Genomic DNA, 23115 nt, shown 5'->3' on the forward strand with positions numbered 1-23115 from the left:
TGATTGTCCCAAGTGCCTTGGGGGAGGCTGCTAGCTTGTAGCCTCTTCTGGCTGAGGGAAACCTGATTCATGGTGACAAAATGAAAAGAAGCCAGTTATTAATGAAACACAACTCTTTCTGGGGCTGAAACATTAAGAAGAAGAAGAAGAAGAAGGAGGAGGAGGAGGAGGAGGAGGAGGAGAAAAAGAAATCTTCAGGAATTTAAAGGGAACAAGGGATTCAATATTATAAAAGCAACAGTCATTATGTAAAGCAAATAAAATGTGGCTGGATACCCCACTTCCATTCAGTAGGTTAATATTTTATCCTTTATTACTCTTAAAACAATTTATATATTTACACTCTCTCTGCCACATTTAATCAAAAACACCACATTCCTATTAAGTTTCAGTGCACTTCAGTCAAGTGATGCCCATGCCAGGAGAGAAGATTGGATTACGTGTTAGAGTAATAATATGTCCGTAAGCTCCAGGAACAGGAATGACATGTTATCAATGATGGATGCTTATGTTAATAACCAATCAGTGTCTGTTAACTGAAAAGATGATGTACTCACATTGAGTGAGTATGGCAGGGGTCATTGTGGCTGTAGCAGTGAAGGTAGAGGATGAGGACGTTCTCCCCTGTGACTGTCCTTCCTTTCTCTTTTTAAAAAGATTTTATTTATTTATTTATGAGAGACACAGAAAGAAAGGCGGAGACGTAAGCAGAGGGAGAAGCAGGCTCCCTGCAGGAAGCCCGGTGGGGACTCGATCCCAGGACCCCAGGATCATGACCTGAGCCAAAGGCAGACACTCAACCACTGAGCCACCCAGGTGCCCCATGACTGTCCTTTCTGTTTTTTTTTTTTTTTAAATGAGTTTTTTACTTTTTTTTAAAATTTTTTATTTATTTATGATAGTACCACAGAGAGAGAGAGAGGCAGAGACATAGGCAGAGGGAGAAGCAGGCTCCATGCACCAGGAGCCCGACGTGGGATTCGATCCCGGGTCTCCAGGATCGCGCCCTGGGCCAAAGGCAGGCACTAAACCGCTGCGCCACCCAGGGATCCCTGTCCTTTCTGTTAGAAGACTGAGACTAAAGTCCTTTTATAGGGTCAGCTGTTGGTTCTAAGTGTCTATGCTCATTTATTCTTCTAAGGAAGTGATCATGGGCGTTGTTCCTTTAGATGGAGCTAGTTCATGGTCCCAAAGACATGGCCTGGTACCAATTCTCCAGGCTTCATTATGGAAGAACAGAAAAGGGAAGGGAATAGAGGGTCCCACTGTAGGACAGGTTTTATGTTCCAGAAGAAAGTTCTGCTTTTCTGGGTCTGTGTAATCATCACGTTGGATGGGAGGGAAACTGGAGGTCTTTCCACTGAATTCATGGAATATTAAAGTTCCAGTCCTTGAACTTGGCCGTGACCTTCTGAAATGTTCAAGTCGCTCCATGGAAAACATGATCAACTCTGTTCTCTTAAGCTGCTTTTCCTGGCTGCCGACGCACAGCAGGTTTTCAGTGTTGTATTCTTTCTCCCTGAAAAGTTTGGGTGACTGAACTTGCTGGTGAATTGTCTTTGTTTGCATATTGATTTCTGTATCAAAAATTAGTTTAATACCGTAGAAAGTATTTTTTCTAAGACAATTATAGTACAAATAGTCAAAGTAGAGTCTGCACTGTTGCTACCTCCCCTGACCTGAATTTTTGCTCTGATTTTCTTAATACTGTTTGGATGGGATATTTATCCTTCTTTGATCATCCCAAAAGACAGCCCAATTGTGGTGGTTTTATGCTTAGGAATTAGTTTTGGAGGGCAGCCCAGGTGGCTCAGCAGTTTAGCGCCACATTCAGCCCAGGGTGTGACCCTGGAGACCCGGAATTGAGTCCCACATCAGGCTCCCCGCATGGAGCCTGCTTCTCCCTCTGTCTGTGTCTCTGCGCCTCTCTCTCTCTCTCTCTCTCTGTGTCTCATGAATAAATAAATAAAATCTTTTAAAAATAAAAAGGAATTAGTTTTGGAACATTAAGCCAAGAGATTTTTAAAAAATATTTTATTTATTTATTATTTATCATGCCCTGAGCCAAAGGCAGATGCTCAACTGCTGAGCCACCCAGGTGTCCCAAGCCAAGAGATTTATAATCAATTAAATCAACATATCTTTGATAGTCTATGTGCAGGGAATTACATTAGGACCTACATGTGAGGTTGATGCCAGAGAAGCAGAAAACAAGACATGTTCACGGTCAACGGAGTGGCAACAAGACTATAAGAAAAGTTGCCTAAGACTTTGGGACCTTCGTGCCACACCATACCTGTGTGACCTTAAGCCAAGTACTCCACCACCACTACCACTTCTACTCTAGGCAATAGCCAAGTCTGTGGATTTTGAAATGAAAGCAAGTGGAGGGGCACCTGGCTGGCTCAGTCGGAAGAGCATGCAACTCTTGATCTCGGGGTTGTGAGTTCGAGTCCTATGTTGGGTGTAGAGATTACTTTAAAAATTTTTTTTAATAATATTTTTTTAAAAACTAAAGAAACAAAGAAAGCAAGTGGAAAGAGTCCTAGAGCAGTTTGGCTGATTCTCAGAGAGTTTTCCTAGTTTGCCCATACAGGCCCCTTGTGGTCTCTGGGTCTCCTTCTTAGGCCCTTAGAAGCCATCCCTCTAAAAATCTGTTCTACCAAACTCTAGGTTTTCATCAGATGAAATGTTTACTTATTTATTTATTTATCGAATAGTTAATACAGTTCGCACAGTTCAAAATGGAAAGGGCACAGTGAAGGGTTTGCCTTTACCCCTTTGCCTGGCCACCCCACCCACCAGGGTCTGGCAGCCTCCAGGAATCTGACACCTTCTAGGGATGCCTGCTATGTGTGGAAGCAAATGCATGTCCTCTCCCCTGTCTGTCCACAAATGGTGGCACACACGGACACGGCACTCCGCACCTGTGTGGAACTTGGAGCAGTGTATTTTGAAGATCATTCCATCCCAGGGAGCAGCCTCGCTCTGGTTGACATTTCTTGGCCACTGTCTTGTCATTTCTCGGTGGCTATTGATGGCAGTGCCTGACCTCATTTACGAGTTATCTTCACGTTTGGGATTGTAATTTCCGCAGGGCCAGGACATTTAAGCTCATTAGGGGGTTTTCTTAGACTTCAGTTTCCTCTAAGGTTTGACCTCCCTTTTGAGGGCAAAGACCATTTTGGGGGTGTACATGCCTGAGAATGTACATGCATGAGAGAAGACAGAAGTACAGGCAAAGCGGCAAGAGCAGCCTGGTGGCTTCTGTGCTCACCATTTGCAGCAAACCTCAGCTCCTTTTCAGGAGCAGCTTTTCAGGCCTTTTTTTTTTTTTTTTAAATAGATATAGGTTTCTGCCAACTTCATATTCATCCAAGGCTATGTGTCCTATTTTTCAGGTTGGACATGACCTCATGTTCACCGGGGCATTTCATGAATAACTTTTTATTTATTTGAGAGAGAGGGGGGAGGAGAGCACAAGCAAGGGGAGCAGCAGAGGAAGGAGAAGCAGACTCCTCGCTGAGCAGGGAGCTTGATATGGGACTCGATCCCAGGACCCTGAGATCATGACTTGAGCCAAAGGCAGACACTTAACTCACTGAGCCACCTAATAACGGTACTTTCACACTGGTGGCTTCAGACCCTCCTCCTCTTCGTTCAGTTGGTATGTGTGGGTCACTAGGGCTCAGAACCCCACCTTGGAGAAGCATCCCATGTGACTGTGGACAAGCTGCTCAGCCTCCCCGAGTTTGTCTTTTTGTCTGTATCACAACACCCATTTGGGGAAATAAAAGTATCTCTGAGGAAAAGAAAGCAGAACCTGAAATGTAGATGTTTTTATGAAATGGATTTTCCTCTCAACCATCTCCCTAACAGAATTTCCTACTTAGGAATTATGGCAATTAAAAAAAAAATTCACCTGCCTTAGACTCTGGGACTTCTTGCCCAGATTCCTTCAGCTTTGCTTTCCTGAGATAATGGTGTTTTTTGTTTTTTTTTTCTTCCAAAGTTACTGTCCCTTGCACGCTGTCATCCAATTCCTTTTTTGGTTAGAATTAAACTTTTCCTTTTTGGTTCCAAGCAGTAAAATTAGAGCCAGGTTTTGACTTCATATATGGAAGAATGTTCTAATAGCAAAGAAGTGTGTTGCCTCAGGAAATCAAGAATTCCCTGTTATTGCTACAGAGGTATTCATTCTACAGATGAGCAACTCTACAGTGGAGATATTGTAGGATGATAGGATTAGCATCTTCACGAAAGGCCTTTCCAACCCTGAATGGGGTTGCTATTAGGGTCAAAGACCTTTACTTAGATATTTCCTCTTGTCTCCTACCACGTGGGAGACACCATTCCAGGCCCTAGGATTACGAGATAGACAAAGTCCTTGATGACATTCAAACCAGCATCTCTGCCCCGACTTGCATCCTGCATTCCAGAAATATTCCTCCAACTGTTTTTTGACAACATTTCATGGATGTTCTGCATGTGTGTCCATCCATTCATTCTTTCGACAAATATTTAGAATGTCTACTGTGTGCCAGGCATCTCAGTAGGTTCCGGGGATGCAACAATTAACAAAACAACGGGAGTCTTTGCTCTCCTTGATTTAATGTTGTGTTCCTATCGAATCTGTCTCAATGAAACTCATCACCCTCATTGCAGAGTTGCTTAACTGCCTCCCTGAGCATCTGGACTTACCCCGACTGCAGTGCCATTTTGCTGTCACACAGATAAATTCTTGCATTATCTTGGTTAGCTTCCTTTTCATGCTCGTAATACATCTTCCATGATATTCAGTTTTAGTTTCTTTAAACAGGAGCAAGAGCTTAGATACCTCAGAAGAAAATGGTGTGTAGAACCCTTTCGCATGTTTACAAATATTCCCCTAATCTTTTTGCAGCCGCTTCAGGCAATTTTTCATGACTCACCTTCATTGAGTCTTTTCAAAGCCTTCAGTATGGCTTTTGAAGAAACAATGCCTCTCTCTGTGTGCTCATATTTTATTGGTTTGCGTACTAATTAAGTTATGTAAGTAACAGCACAAGTGTACCTGGCATAAACAGATTTGGAACAAATACATCTGACTCTTAGTATGCAGACAGCCCAAATAGTGGGAGCAGAAGCTCCCTGCTGTTCTGGAGACAAGCCTACAAACTAAGAGAATTCATCTTGCCCAGGGCCTTGTTATGTCTTATCAAAAGAAGAAATAACCAATAACATTGGTTATTTTGATGACTTGGTTATCCGTAAAAAGATGGGTAGATGGTGCTCTGGGGAGCAAGTTTTGTATTACCAGAGTAATCTAACTAAACCACAGCTTTCGTCACACCACTCCTCTGCTCAGACATGCTTGGGCATTCTCCACTGGGTAACGAATCAGGGCACACCTCTCGCCCTGACTCTGCGTGATCCCACTGCAGCCTTATCTTGGTCCTCTGCTCGTGCCTTGAGCTCCAATCCTAGGCCACAGGGGGTGGCTTATTCTCCAAACACACCCAGGACTTTTTCACAATCAAGCCTTTGTTCACTCTGATGAACAAAGACACAGCCCTGCCCTGCTGCTGGGGCCTGCTTGTCCAGGATGCGCATGTCCATGCCAGGAGCCTCCCTCCCCTACCCCCTGCCCCCTCCTGCCACTCTGGACATTGACAGAAATGCTATTCGTCATGAAAGGAGCAGCTAGCTCAGAAGAGCACCTCCTTCATAAAGCCTTTTTTGATTTCACAACAGAATGTGCCTTTTCTCTTTTAAGCATCATCTGTAGCACTGCATTTGTATTTCTGCAAGATGCTCATCATATCCCGCCTTGTACTATTTGTCTTTCCTGTCTAATAATTCTCTGATGCTTTGAGTGGAACTCTTTCGTGGGGCCTGCTGGCAGCACATTCAGTAAGCAAGCCCATTCTGAGTATGGGTGGGTGATGCCTCTCTTTTTTCCCCTTTATCTCTTCTTCAAAGCCTGTGTCTTTCTAGTCTCTATTCCTGGCAGCCAAGCACCCCTCAGGCTTCAGTCATGCTAATTGATTCAGAGAGAGGACCGGGCTCTTTTTAGTTCAGAAATAATACATAGAATCTTGAAGAGTCATCCATTTATCTCCCTTGACTTAAAAAAAAAAAAAAAAAAAAAAAAGCCTTACTGAAGTATAATTTACATATCATAAAATTCACTCATTTAAAATATGTGGTCCAGTGATTTTTAGTACATTTACTGTGTTCCAACTATGTGCCACAACCAAGTTTGGGAACATTTCTGTCAACCCAGAAAGATCTCTTGTGCAGTTCCCAGTCAATCCCTGTTTCATCTCTAGCTCCAGGCAACCACTAATCTGTTGTCTGTCCTCACAGATACATCCTTGGATTTTTCTTGCCACCTTTCATTACTGGAATGATGACTTAGACCATCACATCTGCTATCTGCCTAAGGAACTTTGCTTCTGAGACTGTTAGGAAATTTTTTACTCCCCCTTTGACTCTCTCTCTGTATTCAAGTTTCTCTGGGTTTCTTTGTGGGAATCTAGCCTCTGTTTAGTAACTTGGCTCTTGGCTTAATAAGAAAGTCAAGGTTTGGGGGCACCTGGCTGGCTCAGTTGGAAGAGCACACGACTCTTGATCTTCTCAAGATCATGAATTCGAGCCCCACATTGGGTGGAGAGATGACTTAAAAAAATAAATAATCTTAAAAAAAAAGTTGAGATTTTTCGCCCCTCCATTAGAATATGCAAAACTTGAGTGATGTCACGTATGAAACAGATACTGGGTGTTATTTACTAAACTATTTAAGCAATCTAAGTTCCTCTAAGGCAAGGAAAATCTTGTCTCCTGTTTATAGTCAGTGTAATGCACACAAAGCCATTTCCATTATCTTTTGGGTAACAACTAGTTTTTGGTAAGAAAAATGACATTGCTTTTATTGAAATTATGTGGGCTTCATAGCTTGGAAATGTAACATAGAAAAAGAAAGTTAAAGCAACTCTCAGAAGCAACCAGGGTTACACTATGGTGATTAATGTTCCCAACATCTCTCAGCATCAATACAGCTATAAAGACACTTATTGAGATAGTCACAAAGCCAAGGAGGCAGCTTTGGGTGCAGTGGAAATCTAAGCCAGACATGGGTGTCCTTGAGAGGAGGCTTGCGGCAGGGACATCCTGTGACTACATGAGGCACAGAAGCCATGGGTCCTGTAGCACTGGGTGGTGGGAAGCCTGGCCTGTGGAGCAGTTCTAACAACTATGACAGCAAGAGTGGGGAGCAGAGGCGATGGGGAGCCTCCTTGTGCAGTTGAGTGGAGGGTGGAGGTGTAGGCTGCAGCAGTTGAACTTCCTGAGGGAGTTCTGTAGAAGACAGGATACAGAGCACATGCTTGAAGTGCACTAAGTTCTTGCTTGAGAACTTGAAAGTGCCATATTCTTGGGACTCCCGGGAATAAGTGGAGGGAACATTGCAGTGGGGATGAAGGTCAAGTTATAGTGGAGAATGACTAGAGCCAGAAAAATTTCATTTGATGCTGTTAACATGACCCCATTTCTACTCCTAGACTTGTACAGCCAAGGGAAACATTAGGTTGTGCAAATATATAGGTAGGTCTTCAGTCCAAGCCTGTCTTTCACACGCAGCATGAACTTCAGAATCTTGCGAGGCCAACGATGATTTTTTTTTTTATTATTTATGCCAAGTTCCAAGGGAAGGTAGTGGGTAGATAGTAGAGCTTTCATATGGCTCAGAGGGTGGCCTGAACATGGTCACTAATGAGTCAGTGGCTGAGACAAGTACAGACAATGGGAATTTTCGCATACACTATACAGTTTTATAGTGCTAATTATCATATCTCAATCTTACTTCATTTAGATTGTAGCATTGTTACTTATATTTAAGTTAAGCCCTGTTGAGGACAAACGTGTTTTCTATAATTCAAAAGGATTTCCAAGATTTTCTTTCACAGTTTATAGTTGACCTCTCTGAAGATTAAGTGCCCAGCTTCTTAGGCAAAGATGTATAGACAGGGAAAAAAAAAAAAAAAGCACCGTGGAGACAACAGGCATGAATTACATTCCAGCTCCTTACTTTTAATCTATACGTCCTTGGGCAAGATAGCTTAATTTCCCTAAACCTGAGTCCTTTACTCATAAGAAGAGAAAGGAATGGCAACCAGGTCAGATCATATCTGATTCAGCCAGATTTCCACACTAAGGAAGTCTAGACTGTGTTGTATAACAAAAGAAAAGGTAGATGACTCAGAGGTCATTTAATGTGAGGACACAGTAAAGCCATCAGGGATCTAGATTATTTCCATCTTTCTGGTCTGCCACCCTGAGTGTATTGGCATAGCCCTCTGGCTGGCTCCCCTCACCACTTCAAGATGGCTGTTGAAGTTCTGGTGATCTTTTTTTTTTTTTTTTTCTTTTTAACTTGACATAGAGAGAGAGCATGAGCACACAAGCAGGAGGAGTGGCAGGCAGAGGGAGAAGGAGAAGCAGGCTCCCAGCTGAGCAGGGATCCCCATGCAGGGCTCCATCTCAGGACCCTGGGATCATGACCTGAGCCAAACGCAGACGCTTAACCAACTGAGCCACCCAGGCACCGACAAGTTCTCGTGATCTTGAGCTGAGAGAGTAGTATCCAGGGGAAGAAGAGCATCTCAACCAGTATATCCCCTTAAGGGCAAGGGAATTTTCCCTAACTCTCCCACCAACAGACCTCCCTTTGTGTTGTTGGCCAGAATCTGGTCACATAGCGTCTCTAACCCAGTCACTAGCAAGGAAAATAGAAAGTACCATGATTGGCTTGGATTGTGTCATTTAAGATTCTCTCCTGGGCTAAGAATAGTGTGACCCTCCATCACTGTCATGTCCAGGGAGTTCTTTAACAAGAAAGAAGTAAGAAAAGGCTGATAGTCCCCACAGCCCAGTAACTGTTATAGCTGCATTGTTGTGTTGCTTTGAGTTTGAGGTAATTATTTGGATCATGATTTTTTTCCAGAGGAATAGACTTTATTTTATAAGGCAGTTTTGGGTTTACAGAAAAATAATTGGAAATTACAGAAAGGTCCTATATATCCCTCAGCACCACCCTCCATTTCTCCCATCATTAAGAACTTGCATTAGGGTGGTACATTTGTTAAAATTGATGAACCAATGTAGATTCCCTATTATTAGCTAGAGTCCAAAGTTTATATCGGGGTTCACTCTTTGTGTTGTAGATTCCATTGGTTTTGACAAATGCATAATGATGTGTATCTACTACTGGAGTTGTCATCCAGAGTAGTTTCACTGCCTCAAAAACACCCTCTGCTCCACCCAAGTCATCCTTCCCTCTCTCCTTCAAAACATCTGGCAACCATTGATCTTTTTACTGTCTCCATAGTCTTGCCTTCTCTAGAATATGATAGAGTTGGAATCATATAGTATATAGCCTTTCCAGGCCGGCTTCCTTTACTCACAGTGTGCATTTAAATTTCCTCCATGTCTTTTTGTGGTTTAATAGCTCATTTCCTTCTTACCACCGAATAATATTCCACTGTCTGGATGCACCGTACTTTGTTCATCCACTTACCCATTCAACATCTCGATTGCTTTCATGTTTTGGCAATTATGAATAAAGCTGCTGGCAACATTTGTGTACAGATTTTTTTTCCAGTACACGGATGTAACTTTCCAACTCAAGTGGGTGAATACCAAGGAGCATGATTGATAGGTTGTGTGGTAAGGATAGGATTAGTTTTGTAAGAAACTGCTCAACTGTTTTCCCAGGGGCCTGTACCATTTTGTATTCCCAAGAGCAATGCCCTAGAGCATTCCTGTTGCTCTCCATCCTCACCAGCATTTGATAGTCAGTGTTTTGGACTTTCACCATTCTGACAGGCATGCAGTGGTGTGAATTATGATTTTTAAAAAATCCAGGCAGGAGAGGAAATTTGAACTGTGATTAGCTATTTGATAAGAAATTGCTGATAATTTTTTCAGTTGGGATAATGGAATTGTGGTGTTTTTGTGGTTTTTTGAGTCTTTATTTTTAGGAATACCTACCGAAATATTTATCAATGAAATAGGATATCTGGGATTTGTTTCTTTTCTTTTCTTTTTTTTTAAAGTTTTTATTTACTCATGAGAGACCCACACAGAGAGAGGCAGAGACACAGGCAGAGGGAGAAGCAGGCTCCATGCAGGGAGCCCGATGTGGGACCCAATCCCAGGTCTCCAGGATCAGGCCCTGGACTGAAGGCAGTGCTAAACCGCTGAGCCACCCGGGCTGCCCTGGGATTTGTTTCAAAATAACTGAGAATAGACAAGAAGTAGATGATGATAAATGAAACTAGATTGAGCATGAATTGCTAATTGCTGAAACTGGGTTGTTGGGTATATAGAGGATCATTATTTTTTTTCTAATTTTGATTATTTGATTTTTTAAATAATAAATGTTTAAAATTAAAGTTTGATGTTAAGTTATTAAGAAGTGGTGGATGGACACTTTGGTTTATTTTGGTTTAGTTAAAATATGAACTGTTTTCTGATATCACCTTCAGATTAAGCCCCATTAACAGTATTATTGGGGAGAAATGAGTACAATAAGTATATGTACTGGCTGAATAATTATTTAAAGAGTCCTCCTAAAAACTGAAAAATCTTTTGGTAATATAAGCAATTTTACCTAAAATGATTTTAAGAATCCATGTGATATCTTTTCAAAGTGGATTTTTCAAACTACCAAAGCATAAAACAGTACATGTGCATTAGAACAAAATTAAAAATATATGGACAGCCAAAAAAAAGGACATAAAAATTATACCCACTCAAATAGAGCCACCGTTAATCAGAGATTTGAGGGACACTTTTCCAAACCCTTTCCTGCTTACCTGAGTGTTTGTATCCAGATATTTTTTTGTTTTTGTACAAAAAATTAAGAATTATATTCTTAACATATATATTATTTATAACTATGTCTGGCATATTGTTTTAGAGACCACATAGGATGCCATTGTGTGGCTGTATGATAATTTATTTAACTAAGCCACTTGTGCTCAACATTGAAGGCTTTTTCCCCGGTTTTTGCTGTTGCAAACTGAAGAGAAACGATGAACAGTTGTTAAGAGCACAGACTCTGGAGTTAAATGGAAGGGGTACTGTGCAGAAAAAAGTGAATGTAACAGGCCTGGGATGGCTATCCTTAGAAAGGCTGCTTGCAAGGTTGATACTTGGCTGCCTTCTGGGAACTTGAATTTCAGGATGTTTTCCAGCACCCTGGAAATAGGCCTGGCTCACTGGGCTGAAATGGTCTGTGCAAACACTGTGGCTTATTATGGTGAACACCTGCTTTCCTTCTGAAAGTCTTGAGTTTTGTTAGGTGCTAGGCAGAAGGTGCCTATGGGACCAGATCCCAATAAAAACCTGGCTGCTGAGTCTCTAGTAAGTTCCCCTCTTCTACAACATCATACTTGTGTTGTCATAGCCCCTTCCTGGAGGAATTAAGGCTACTCTCTATGACTCCACTGTTTGGAAGCTTGGATCTGGCTGGTTTCCTGTGGGTCCTTTCTCTCCTTTGTTTCCTTTCCCTGGAGTAAGTCCTAGCTATGAGCCCAACTACAGCTGCCAGTCTTCTTCGTGAATCTCCAAACCTGGGGATGGTCTAGGAGACCCCTGACACAGGTTCAAATCCTGGCCCTGCCACTTCATAGGTAAGTAACTCTGGCCATGTTATTTACCTTCTTGGTCATTTTCTGATCTTTAATTTGGGTAAAAAAAATAGTTTTATATTGTTGTATTTGGGTAAGAAATTTAATAGGTTAAAATACATAAAGCCGTTAGTAGTCCCTGGCATGTGATTATTTCTCAGTAGATAATAAGAATCATTATCTTGGAAGCTAGATGTTTATGTAGATTTGCAATTATTTGTCTTGAATAAATTCCTAGAAGACAAGTTGCTTGGTTTAAGGATATACAGATTTTTTTCTTTTTGTGTGCTCTGATCATAGAAGTAAAATACGTTTATTGTTAAGGCAGTAGAGGTACTTGCTATAGACAATGAAAGTCTTCTGTAACTCTCTTCAGATATAGTTATCTATCTATCAGATATAGATATTTACAGTAACTTGTTATATACATATCCAAATATAATTTCTATATGCATGAATATGGACAATATCATAGTATTTTTAAGTAAAAATGGGCCCATGTACATATTATTTTATTGTGTATGCCTGAACATCAGGGGATCTTTATATTCAATGACTATGTCTAAAAACCTTTTTTTTCCCTTCCTTAAATAAACATTTCAAATATAGATGAAATAGAGAATACAGAATTTGGGGCACCTGGCTGGCTCAGTTGGGAGAACATGCAACTCTCAATCTCAGGGTCATGAGTTAAAGCCCTACATTGGGCACAGAGCCCACAAAAAAAAAGAAAAAAAAAACAAAAGAAAATATAGAATTTTTAACTTAGTTACACCTTTACATTTGAAATCACATATTGTATAAAATATAGAAATTTAGAGTTGCACTGTTGCTTTGTAATTAATTAATTTAAAAAAGATTTTATTTATTTACTTGAGAGAGAGAGCAATGAGAGGGCACAACTGTGGGGAAGGGGCAGTTACAGACACAGGGCTTGATCCCAGGACCCTGGGATCATGAACTGGGACAAAGGCAGAAGCTTAGCTGACTGAGCCACCCAGGTTCCCCAAATGTTGCTTTTTTTTTTTTTTTAAACAAGCATCACAGCATCTTTGACATCAGTGTCAACCATCATCACTGGAGTCATTTTTGAGGTTATTTAACACCGGTTCTGGAGCACATCAGCTCCACTTCCACCTGTTGCTTGAGATAAGCAATCTTTGAGTCCACTGGAAATTTTTATCCTAGTCACATCACATTTAGGCATTTTATTTGCCCTGTGTGTGTGATTGTCACAACCTGCCTTCTCACTGAACTGCTTTTATTTTTTAAAAATTTTAAAAAGATTTTATTTATTTATTCATGAGAAACACAGAGAGGCAGAGACACAGGTAGAGGGAAAAGCAGGCTGCATGCGGGGAGCCCGATTTGGGACTTGATCCCGGCCCGGGATCAGCCTCTGGGCTGAAGGTGGCGCTAACCCTTGAGCCACCTGGGCTGCCCCCCCACCCTCCTTTTAAGATGATTTTTTATCAGGCAACCTCTATTAACATCTCAAACTCAAAAAAACAAAACAAAAAAAACAAAACAAAAAAACATCTCAAACTCATTTTTCAAGGTTGTTTGAGAATGTACCTTGTTTAACCAACATTTAACATTGATTGGATCCGGGCATTTAAAAATACATAGATTTTAGGGCAGCCTGTGTGGCTTAGTTGAGTTGAGTGCTTTTGGCTCAAGTCATGATCCTGGGGTCTGGGATTGAGTCTCGCATCAGGTTCCCCACAGGGAGCCTGCTTCTCCTTCTGCCCATGTCTCTGCCTCTCTCTGTGTCTTTCATGAATAAATAAATAAAGATTTTAAAAAATACATAGATTTTGGAGACATTGGGGAAATTTTAATATGGACTACATACTATATGATATTTTGAAAATACTATTTTTTTTTTTCTTGGATGAGATAATGCCATTGTAGGAGAATGCCTATATTCATGATGGAAGTGTTTAAGGGTGAAGTGTCATGTCTTTCAAATGCAGTGTTCTTTCAAATGATTTAATGGAGGAAATGGAAGCACAGAGAGATAAAAAGCAAATGGTAGAATGTCTACAATTGGTAATTGTAGGTGATAAATATATAAAGATGTTCATTCTAGTGTTCTCCCCACACTTTTCTATGAATTTGAAATTGTTCATAATGAAAAGCGAGACAACAAGGAAAGGCTTCCTTCCCCCTCAATATTATAAAAATATTCATCCACATTTACTTCTAGGACTTCTATATTTTCATATTTTAGAATTAAATTTATATTGAATTGGACTTTATTTTTTGGCATAAAGTGTGAGATATGGGTCTTACTTCATTTGAAGTGCTACTTTATGCTAAATTATTTCAAATCTGAGGGTTTTGGGGACACCTGGGTGGCTCACAGGGAAAGAGAATCTTAAGTTGGCTCCAAGATCAGCTCTGGGCCCCACATGGGGCTCAATCCCACCACCCCAAGATCATGATGTGAGCTGAAATCAAGAGACCAACGCTCAACTGACTGAGCCACCCAGACACCCCTGCCTGAGCAAGAATTTAAATCTTTTTTTTTATATGATTTTATTTATTTGAAAAAGAGAGAGTGTATGAGCAGTGGGGAGGGGCAGAGGGAGAGAGAGAAGCAGGCTTCCAGCTGAGCAGGGAGACCAATGTGGGGCTTGATTCCCAGGACCCCAGGATCATGATCTGAGCTAAAGGCAGATGCTTAACCTACTGAGCCACCCAGGCACCACTCTGAGCAAGGACTTAAAAAATGAATAGGTACTTGCCAGGAATTCAGAAGAGTATCAAATCAGAAGGAATATAGCAGATATAAAAGCATAGAGGCCTGGGGTGCCTGAGTGGCTCAGTCCATTAAGTGTCTGACTCTTAGTTTAGGCTCAGGTCACAATCTCATGGGTGGTGAGACTGAGCCCCTCTTCAGGCTCCATGCTCGGTGCGGAGTCTGCTTGAAGGTTCTCTCTCTCCCTCTTCCTCTGCCCCTCCCCCTACTCGCATGCTTGCTCTTTCTCTCTCTCTCAAATAACTAAATAAATCTTAAAAACAAAAACAAAAACAAAGAAAGAGAGACAGAGAGCCATAAGATTCCAGGAGGTATCTTGGGTTGATGTCTAATTTAGTGGTCATAAAGAGACACAGGTTAATTGCTTAACATTTTATGGGATTAATAAAATGACTCATCAGTTTTCAGAACTCTCTGGATAAGGATGTAAACTGTTCTGTAAACTGAAGTTATGTTACTGTTATAGGGTTCACAATTGCAGCCTTTGTCTATCATCTCATAAATATTTGAAGTCAACCATCTTTTCTGGCTTTGTCCTTCACCTTTAAAAAAGATGGTGGGGAGGCTGAACTTGAATTCATATACATTTCTGCTCTAAAATCATCCTATGCAATTCGTTTTCCTTAGTACATTTGTTTCTGTGTACTCAGTGTTGTGCTCAGTTGCATAGGTTACAGAAATAGAACTATGGCTCCTCTCTTTGACAAATTAGTTTTGTTGGAGAAACCAACTCATGGCACTGTGAAAGGGAAATAATGTGACAAGTTGATTGGCTTATGGCACAGGCTATAAACCCATTCATTCATTTCCTGTTCTTAGGAAGTTTGCAATATAGTGGGGAGATAATAAGCCAGTAAACAAATAAATATGTAGTATATTAAATGGTGATATGTATCGTGGAGGCCAACAAGGCAGGGAAGTGTGTACGTTGAATGTCTGGCTTACTATTTAATGTGGTGTGACAAGAGAAGCCCCTGTTAATGGAATGTCATTTGACTGGAGACCTGAGAAGTGAAAGAGAATGAAACATATGGTCTGAATAATGTTGGAATGTGAGGGAAGAGCATTCCAGGCAAACAGAGAAGCAGGGGCAAAGGCCCTTGGGTGGGAGCATGATTGGCTTATTTGAGGAACAGTGAGGACGTCAGTGTAGCAAAAGCAGTATGAGAGTAGGAAGGTTAAGTCCACTGATGGAAGGAGATTATATAGGGCTGTAGAGGCTTGTGTAAGGGCATTAGCTTTTCTTCTCCTGAGACAGAAAGCTATTGGAGCGTTGTAAATGGAGGTGTGATATGATTACAGTATAAAGAGGCAGGGGCAGAAGATGGGATACTGGTTAGGAGGCAGTTGCAGGGGCAGCCTGGGTGGCTCAGCGGTTTAGCGCCGCCTTCAGCCCAGGCGTGATCCTAGAGACCCGGGATTGAGTCCCACATCGGGCTCCCTGCATGGAACCTGCTTCTCCCTCTGTCTTTGTCTCTGCCTTTCTCTCTCTCTCTTTCTCTCTCTGTCTCTCATGAATAAATAAAATCTTTAAAAAACAAAAAAAAAGGAGGCAGTTGCAGTCATCCTGGTAGGATGGTCCATGGCTTGGACCAGGTGGTAGCAGTGGAAGTGGTGAGAAGTGCTTAGACATGGTGGCATTTATGATAAATATTTTGACATGTTCCATTTATGGAGATAAAGAAGATTATATTATTCATCTATGGAAGAAAATCAAGAATTTTTTTATGGTTAAATTGGAGATGCTGGGGATCCCTGGGTGGCTCAGCGGTTAAGCATCTGCCTTTGGCCCAGGGCGTGATCCTGGAGTCCTGGGATCAAGTCCCTTGTCAGGCTCCCTGCATGGAGCCTGCTTCTCCCTCTGCCTGTGTCTCTGCCTCTCTCTCTCTGTGTCTCTCATGAATAAATAAATAAGATCTTTAAAAAAAATTGGAGATGCTTAAGACACCTAAGTGGGGGTGTCCAGAAGGTAATTAGTTAAATGAGTCTGGAATACAGAAGAGGGTACCAGGCTGAAGATATATAGGTGGTTTTTGAAGTTGGTGGGGATGACCAAGTGAGAGAGATGACCAAAGTGGATAGAGATGACTGGGTATCAAGCCACACCAGGTGCTAGAGATCAAGGGGATGAGGAGAAATCAACAAAGGGGATTGAGGAGACCAGAGAGGTGAGGTCCTGATGTCTGAACTTCTCCTCCGTGTTTTGAGGAGTTGAGTGATTGGTGGTGACCTAAGATGTTGATAGATGAGAACTGAGAATGGGCCATAGCGTTAAGTAATGCAGAGAGAACTAGCCACTCCACTCATGATTTTATTAGTTCTAAATATTTTTCACTGCGAGATTTACTTATTTCTAAGTGTTTTCAGTGTCCGATTAACTTTGAGGGTCGTTCAGGGTAATTTCCGGGAGTTAGTCATTTCTGATAGCAGCAAAAACCGTTACCTCTAAGGACTGGTATGCATTTGTCTTATTTGCGGTAGTATTCAGCTTGGATAACTGGGCACGTCTTTGTTAGTGTTACTCTTCTTCACGTCCTACTCAAGAGTTGCTCGTGCGAGCTCTAATTTCTCACGCGCAGCATCTTGCCTTTGTCGTGGCACTTGGCTTCAGCCTCCCCGCAGTGGGGTTTTTCCAGCCTCGCTCATCCAGCCGCAGTTCTCAGCGCCGGCCCCTAGAGGCCCGAAGCCGGTCAGCCGGTGCGGCCCTCCCACGCGGGGGAGGGACCCTTCGGGTGCTCTCGAGCGATAAGAAGAGACGGGCGGGCACTATGCAGATGAGATGGGCGGGGCCCCACCAGACCCGCCGCCTCAAGCCCCAGGTGGGCGGGCCTGCGGCGAGCGGTATGCAGATGAGCTGGGTGGGGCCTCGCCGGGCCGGCCGTCTGGAACCCAGGTGGGCGGGGCTGCGGCGGGCGGAATGCAGATGAGGTGGGCGGAGCCCGCCCGCGCGGGCGAGGAGCCGCTCCGCCGGCGGCCGCCGGGAACTGGAAGGCGCCCGGCCCTTTCTTTGACTGGAGCGGACCCGCCGGACGCAGCTGCCTCGCCAGCCGGAGCCGGCGCGAGCCGCAGCCCGGCGGACACCCTGTCCGAGGCCGGCCCGCCGGCCGCTGCCCGACTCGGCCGAGCATGGGCAACCACTCGGGGCGGCCCGAGGATCCCGAACCAGGTCTGTGCCTTCGGCGGGGGTCGCGCCGCGCCCCCTCCCCGGCCCGGCGCCCTTCCCCCACCCCGCCTCTTGGGCCGGCGGCCGCCGCGCTGCCCGCGGGCGCCCGGGGGGCGAGTGGAAAGGTGAAGTTCCCGGGATGTGATTCTTGCCTTTGGAATGCGCTAATGGGGTTGTGAAATTACCTGCGTCTGTTCCGCGACAAGGAAATGCCACTCACTCTAAACACGTACCTGGAAGCCCCGGGTCCGCCCGGACGCAGCGAGTGGGGCGGGCGGGAGCGGGTCCCCGCGGCCCGGAGCACGCAGGCCAGGCCGGTGCACAGCGGGGCCGCGGGGCGGGGGCTCCGTGCGGGTTTCACGGCGGGATCTGACCTGCCCCTGCTGTCCGCCGCCCAGACGGGGTCTCCAGCGCCGCGTGTGGGGGCAGTTCTTGCAGACTTTCTGGGCATCTGCAGCGAAAAGTGTGACTTGGCAGTCGATTTCTGGTTCATTGTCCATTTTGCGGCGCATCATTTGCATATCACACACTTTCTGGCGTCCCGTGGAAGGTGGCAACCCGTCAGCAGATCTGTTACTCATACTCAGACCAAGGGCTTGATTGTGACTATTTCTTACCCAAAATAGCCTGTGCTTATTCTGGGATACCGAAAACTTATGCCGGCTTATCAAATTTTTATTTCCTCAGAAATTAAGCGAGCCTAGTGGAGAGTCAGTCAGCTGGGCTCTAGTTTTCATCTTTTGGTTCATCATCCTGGCCTCCGGCACAGATTTAGATGCTGGTAACCACGGGGTTGTGTTTAAAAACAAACCCAGAACATTTCAGTTCTGTCACATGAAGGAAGTGGAATTTAATTTAGCCTCAAAAATTGCATCTTGGCTGATTGGGTAGAGATGGTCGACTTCATGCTGGGATCCTGGAATGGCAGGTGGCGAGTATGTGTCCCTGTGACAGTCAGAACTCTTTAAGAAATTTCTCAAGGGCGTAATTTTTTAATTGGGGTTTGAATGAGGACGTTGAGGCTTTGAGAGGTGAAGTGACTTATACAAGTGACATCCCCGGAATTGGGAGCAGCGCTGTAAGTAAACCCCTGGTCTTCACTCCTCTCCCAGTGCCTCTGCTTCAGATCTTGGCAGGGAGGCCAAGCCGACCTAGGCTGTATCCTTGGGGCTGGGCTGAGGTGGGGTGCCTTGGTCTGATACAACAACCAGGATGGAAAACTGCCACAGGCGAACACTCTGCAGAAAAAGCATAGAGGCGGTGTTACTGTGTAGATTACCTAGGGGTAACTCTAAATTACGCAGCAGGTATCCAAACTTCTTTGGGCAGAACAACCAATATTTACCAAACGGTGCCTTTGTTGTAAACAGCCCTATGAGAAACTATTAGGCAAAGCACATGTAACAGTCTTTTGTTGAAAGATTTTATTTATTTATTTGAGAGAGAGCGCGAGAGAGCGTGCTCACAGGGAGGCGGAGGGGCAGAGGGAAAGGGAGAAACAGACCCACCACTGAGCGGGGAGCCGCGACAGCAGCCTCCATCCCAGGACCCTGGGATCGTGACCTGAGCTGAAGGCAGACGCCTAACTGACTAACCCTAGCGCCCCCTAACGTTACTTTTTAAAGCATTCTAACGGACAGGAGATGAAAAGGACCCTTTTATGCCAGTGACTTTATTGTATTTTTCAAGAATGAATACAATTTTGGAATGGGAACTGGATCTGATTTGCTATAAGTAAAGATATCCAATTAGAAAATCTTAGGGACTAGTGTGGCCTGAAAGGATGAGTATAATTTTAACTGGTCTCTTACTGCTGTGATGAAGTGCTGTAGAATACATTAAAAAAAAAAAAAAAAAAAAAAACTCTGGAAATTAGAATTTTATTAAAGATTAATGTATGTTCAATCTGCTTTACCATGAGGTCTAGGATAGGGGGGCCTCCCACTGGCAGTTGTGGTGCATTGGACTAGAATCGTAACAAGTGCTTCAGTGGGTTGTCAGGGCAAGGGGCTCAGAGATGAGTGGTAGAGGTAAGGCGGAAGCAGGAGGATTGGACAAGGGAAGAGCTGCTGCACCCAGGAGTGATTTCTACGCAGTTCTTGTATTGTGTCACTTTTGTCCTTTAAGATGCAGATCTTTAAACAGAATTGGGGGAGCACCTGGCTGGCTCAGTCGTGGAATATGTGGCTGTTGATCTTGAGGTTGTGAGTTTGAGCCCCACGTTGGGTTTAGAGATTACTTTAAAAAGATTATTATTATTATTATTTTAATTTTTATTTATTAATGATAGTCACAGAGAGAGAAAGAGAGGCAGAGACATAGGCAGAGGGAGAAGCAGGCCCCATGCACCGGGAGCCCGACGTGGGACTCGATCCCGGGTCTCCAGGATCGCGCCCTGGGCCAAAGGCAGGTGCCAAACCGCTGCGCCACCCAGGGATCCCTAAAAAGATTATTATTAAACAGAATTAGGGATGAACGAAATTTATTAGAGACTTCACAAACACAAAAGGCGTGGGAAGCCAGAATGGGACTGAGGAGAGTTTTAGACCATGACGCAGATACAGCGTGTATGAGAGGAAGGAGGGAGGCAGCAGGTTTGGTCAGGGGGAGCCTCAGATAGCTGTGCAGATCTGGAGAAGTCTTGGCCAACTAACTGGGGGAGCTCCAGAACAGACTGCCCATTAGAGTCCCCCCTATTGGGCAGGAATGGCCAGTCCCTGGTGCTCTTGCTGTGGTTACTCACTGCTGGAGGCGGCCAGGGAAGAATAGACCTTCAGCTCAAAAGCCACATTGAGTCCTGGCATCCTGGTGGCACTAAGAGCTGGAGGTGTCAGTCACCTGCAGTCCTTACAGCTGAATACCAAGTTCTTTCTGGAATAGAGATCCAGGTGGCACATCTCATGGCTGTCTTCCACAGGACTTCAGTTGTTTGGGCAGGGAGGGTCTATTTCAAGGGCAAATGAGGTGCAGTCTCCAGTTTAGACCTCCCCTCTCCAGGCTTAAAGGGGCTAGAATTACCCTCATCTCTTCCAGGTGGAAGCACCTTGTCCTCTCTGGAGCACAGCCGAAGCAGAAGATAGGCTCTCATCTGCTGCTTCTTTTCTAGCCCTGGATTTGGCCGTGGTGGCAGCAAGTTTCCTCCTTTGTGGTGGCTGTGATCCTCTGAGTTGGGTCATTGTGACTTATTGTGGTATTGCACGATGGGCTAGAGAAATGGATCAAGTAAAAGACATGAAAATTTGCATGATTGAGGGCAGCTAGAATGAGAACTTCCCAGAAATTCCCTAACAGTCTTTCAGTTTCTAACCAGGTTGTCAGTACCTGCATTGTAGAGAGTGTTGGTAGGTATAGTTGTACAGGTTGTGCACTGTTCAGAGGCATCTGGGTATAAAGGGTTGAGGGGACCTAGGTATAGTGGTATCAGTGCCATTTTTACAGTTTTACCTTTTTTTTTTAAAGATTTTATTTATTCATGAGAGACACAGAGAGAGAGAGAGAGGCAGAGACACAGGCAGAGGGAGAAGCAGGCTCCATGCAGGGAGCCCGATGTAGGACTTGATCCCGGACTCCAGGATCACACCCTGGGCTGAAGGCAGGCACTAAACCGCTGAGCCACCCAGGGATCTCTTAGTTTTGCCCTTTTATATTCACACAAAGATGCCCAATATGCTAAAGAAGCCTTAGTCAAAGGTGAGTTTAGTAGGCTTTACCCACTTTCACTACTAGCTGTTATTTGCTTACTGTTTACTTTAAATTTGCATGTATGTTTATTTTCTATTGTTATTTTTTAATTAATTAATTAATTTATTTATTTATTTATAATTTCTATACCCACTGCGAAGCTTGAACTTGCTACCCTGAGCTCAAGAACCACATGCTCTTCCAACTGAGCCAGCCAGGTGCCCCTGCATGTATGTGTTTGAACAATGGATATAAATGATATGAACCAAAAGTAAAAGCCTCTACTCATACTCACTCAGGTCCCATTTTATATTAGTTATAATTAACGCTAAGTGGTTAAAGACAATCCCAAAATAGCCACTTAAGACAATAAAAGTTGATTTCTCTCCCACATCACAGTCTAGGGTGAGTTGGGGGCAGTCTGGGCATTATACAGTTGTTAGAGATGAAGCTGGTCAATGTTCATCTCCTGCGCCTGGCTGCCAAATTGTGGTGGATATGCCAGCAGTCAGGAGAAGAAAGAGCACAAGGAGAAGGATACCGCAGGAGATTTTTATGGGCCAGGCCTGGAAGTGGTGCGCACCATTTCCACCCAGATTCCACTGGCCTGTCACGTAGCCTCACCTGGATGCTCAGGGACCAGAAAATGTCTGTGTGGAATGCCAGGCAGAGGACAGCACAGATAGTGGTGCATACTGGCAGTCTCTTTCCAGATAAGATGTCCACTCTCCACCACATTTGTGTCAATATTAAGAAACAGGACAGCCCGGGTGGCTCAGCGGTTTAGTGCCACCTTCAGTCCAGGGCGTGATCCTGTGAGTCCACATTTCTTGACTAACCAACTTTAAACAGTGTTCCTAGCTAATTGAATTTGGATATGACATCCTTAAATTTCTTCTGTCTTTTCCACATTATCCTCTGTACCCTATCCTGGTCTGCCTCTCAACCTTTCACGTGGCTAGAATGTTCTGTTCCATAATTAATATTATTAAGTCTTGGGACACCTGGGTGGCTCAGTGGTTGAGTGTCTGCTTTGGGCTCAGGGCATGATTCTGGAGTCCTGGGATCGAGTCCCACATTGAGGGATGCTTCTCCTCCTTCTGCCTATGTCTCTGCCTCTCTTTGTGTGTCTCTCATGAATAAATAAATAAAATCTTTAAAAAATATATTAAGTCTTGTGTCCATTGTCCACAGATTGATTCTAAAAGTTGAAAACTAATCAGTATATACCATCCTATATACATTTTTTACTGGAAAGCCAGGTAGTACATTTAGGTTTATAGAGTAGGAAATGTCATCTTACATTGCTTAACTTATGATCTGTGGCAGACGATATTACTTTAAAAGAAAAATAGGAGACACCTGGGTGGCTCAGTGGTTGAGCATCTGCCTTCGGCTCAGGGTGTGATCCCAGAGTTTGGGGATCCAGTCCCACATTGCATTCCTTGCAGGAAACCTGCCTCTCTCTCTCCCTCTGCCTATATCTCTGCCCCTCTGTTGTCTCTCATGAATAAATAAATAACATCTTTTTAAAAAAGAAAGAAAGGAAAGAAAAATAGAAGGAGTAAGTAGATTGGACAGGAGTTAGTATAAGTATTATAATTATTTACCTTTAAAATGTTCTTAACATGCTTTTATTCTGTTACGGAGTTTCTTGATTTTGATTCCATTATGATAGAGAGTTTATTTTCTTCTTGAAGATAAAAAGCATGGGGTTAAAAATTTGGATTCTGGACTGTGCAAAGTTTTGTCACTTCCAGCTCTGAGACTTTGGGTGAGTGATTTCAGCTTTTTGAACCTCATTTATTTTATCTAGAAAAGGGATTAGAATGTAA

At 43.6% G+C, this 23115-nt stretch overlaps 1 protein-coding gene and 1 long non-coding RNA gene across 9 annotated transcripts in view; one reads left to right on the plus strand and one right to left on the minus strand.

Annotated features, from left to right (window-relative positions):
- LOC144310845 (uncharacterized) overlaps positions 1–17173 on the minus strand; it is a 56424-nt gene extending 39251 nt beyond the window's left edge. Inside the window, exon 1 of the long non-coding RNA XR_013376485.1 lies at positions 16880–17173. This is a non-coding gene — a long non-coding RNA (uncharacterized LOC144310845). The remainder of the gene's footprint in view (positions 1–16879) is intronic.
- The window catches only part of SPECC1 (sperm antigen with calponin homology and coiled-coil domains 1), a 286151-nt gene that overhangs the window by 113280 nt on the left and 149756 nt on the right, over positions 1–23115 (plus strand). The window contains exon 1 of one of the 8 annotated variants that reach the window (XM_077892488.1): positions 17427–17602. The exons of 6 other annotated variants lie outside the window; for them this stretch is intronic. In XM_077892488.1, the coding sequence (XP_077748614.1) occupies positions 17563–17602 (40 nt within the window). In that variant the 5' untranslated portion in view covers positions 17427–17562. Of the gene's footprint in view, positions 1–17426; positions 17603–23115 lie in introns of those variants that run through there. One more of the 8 variants, XM_077892490.1, reaches the window with a different exon arrangement.

Source organism: Canis aureus, chromosome 3, assembly GCF_053574225.1.
Source record: "Canis aureus isolate CA01 chromosome 3, VMU_Caureus_v.1.0, whole genome shotgun sequence".
Lineage (NCBI taxonomy): Eukaryota > Metazoa > Chordata > Mammalia > Carnivora > Canidae > Canis > Canis aureus.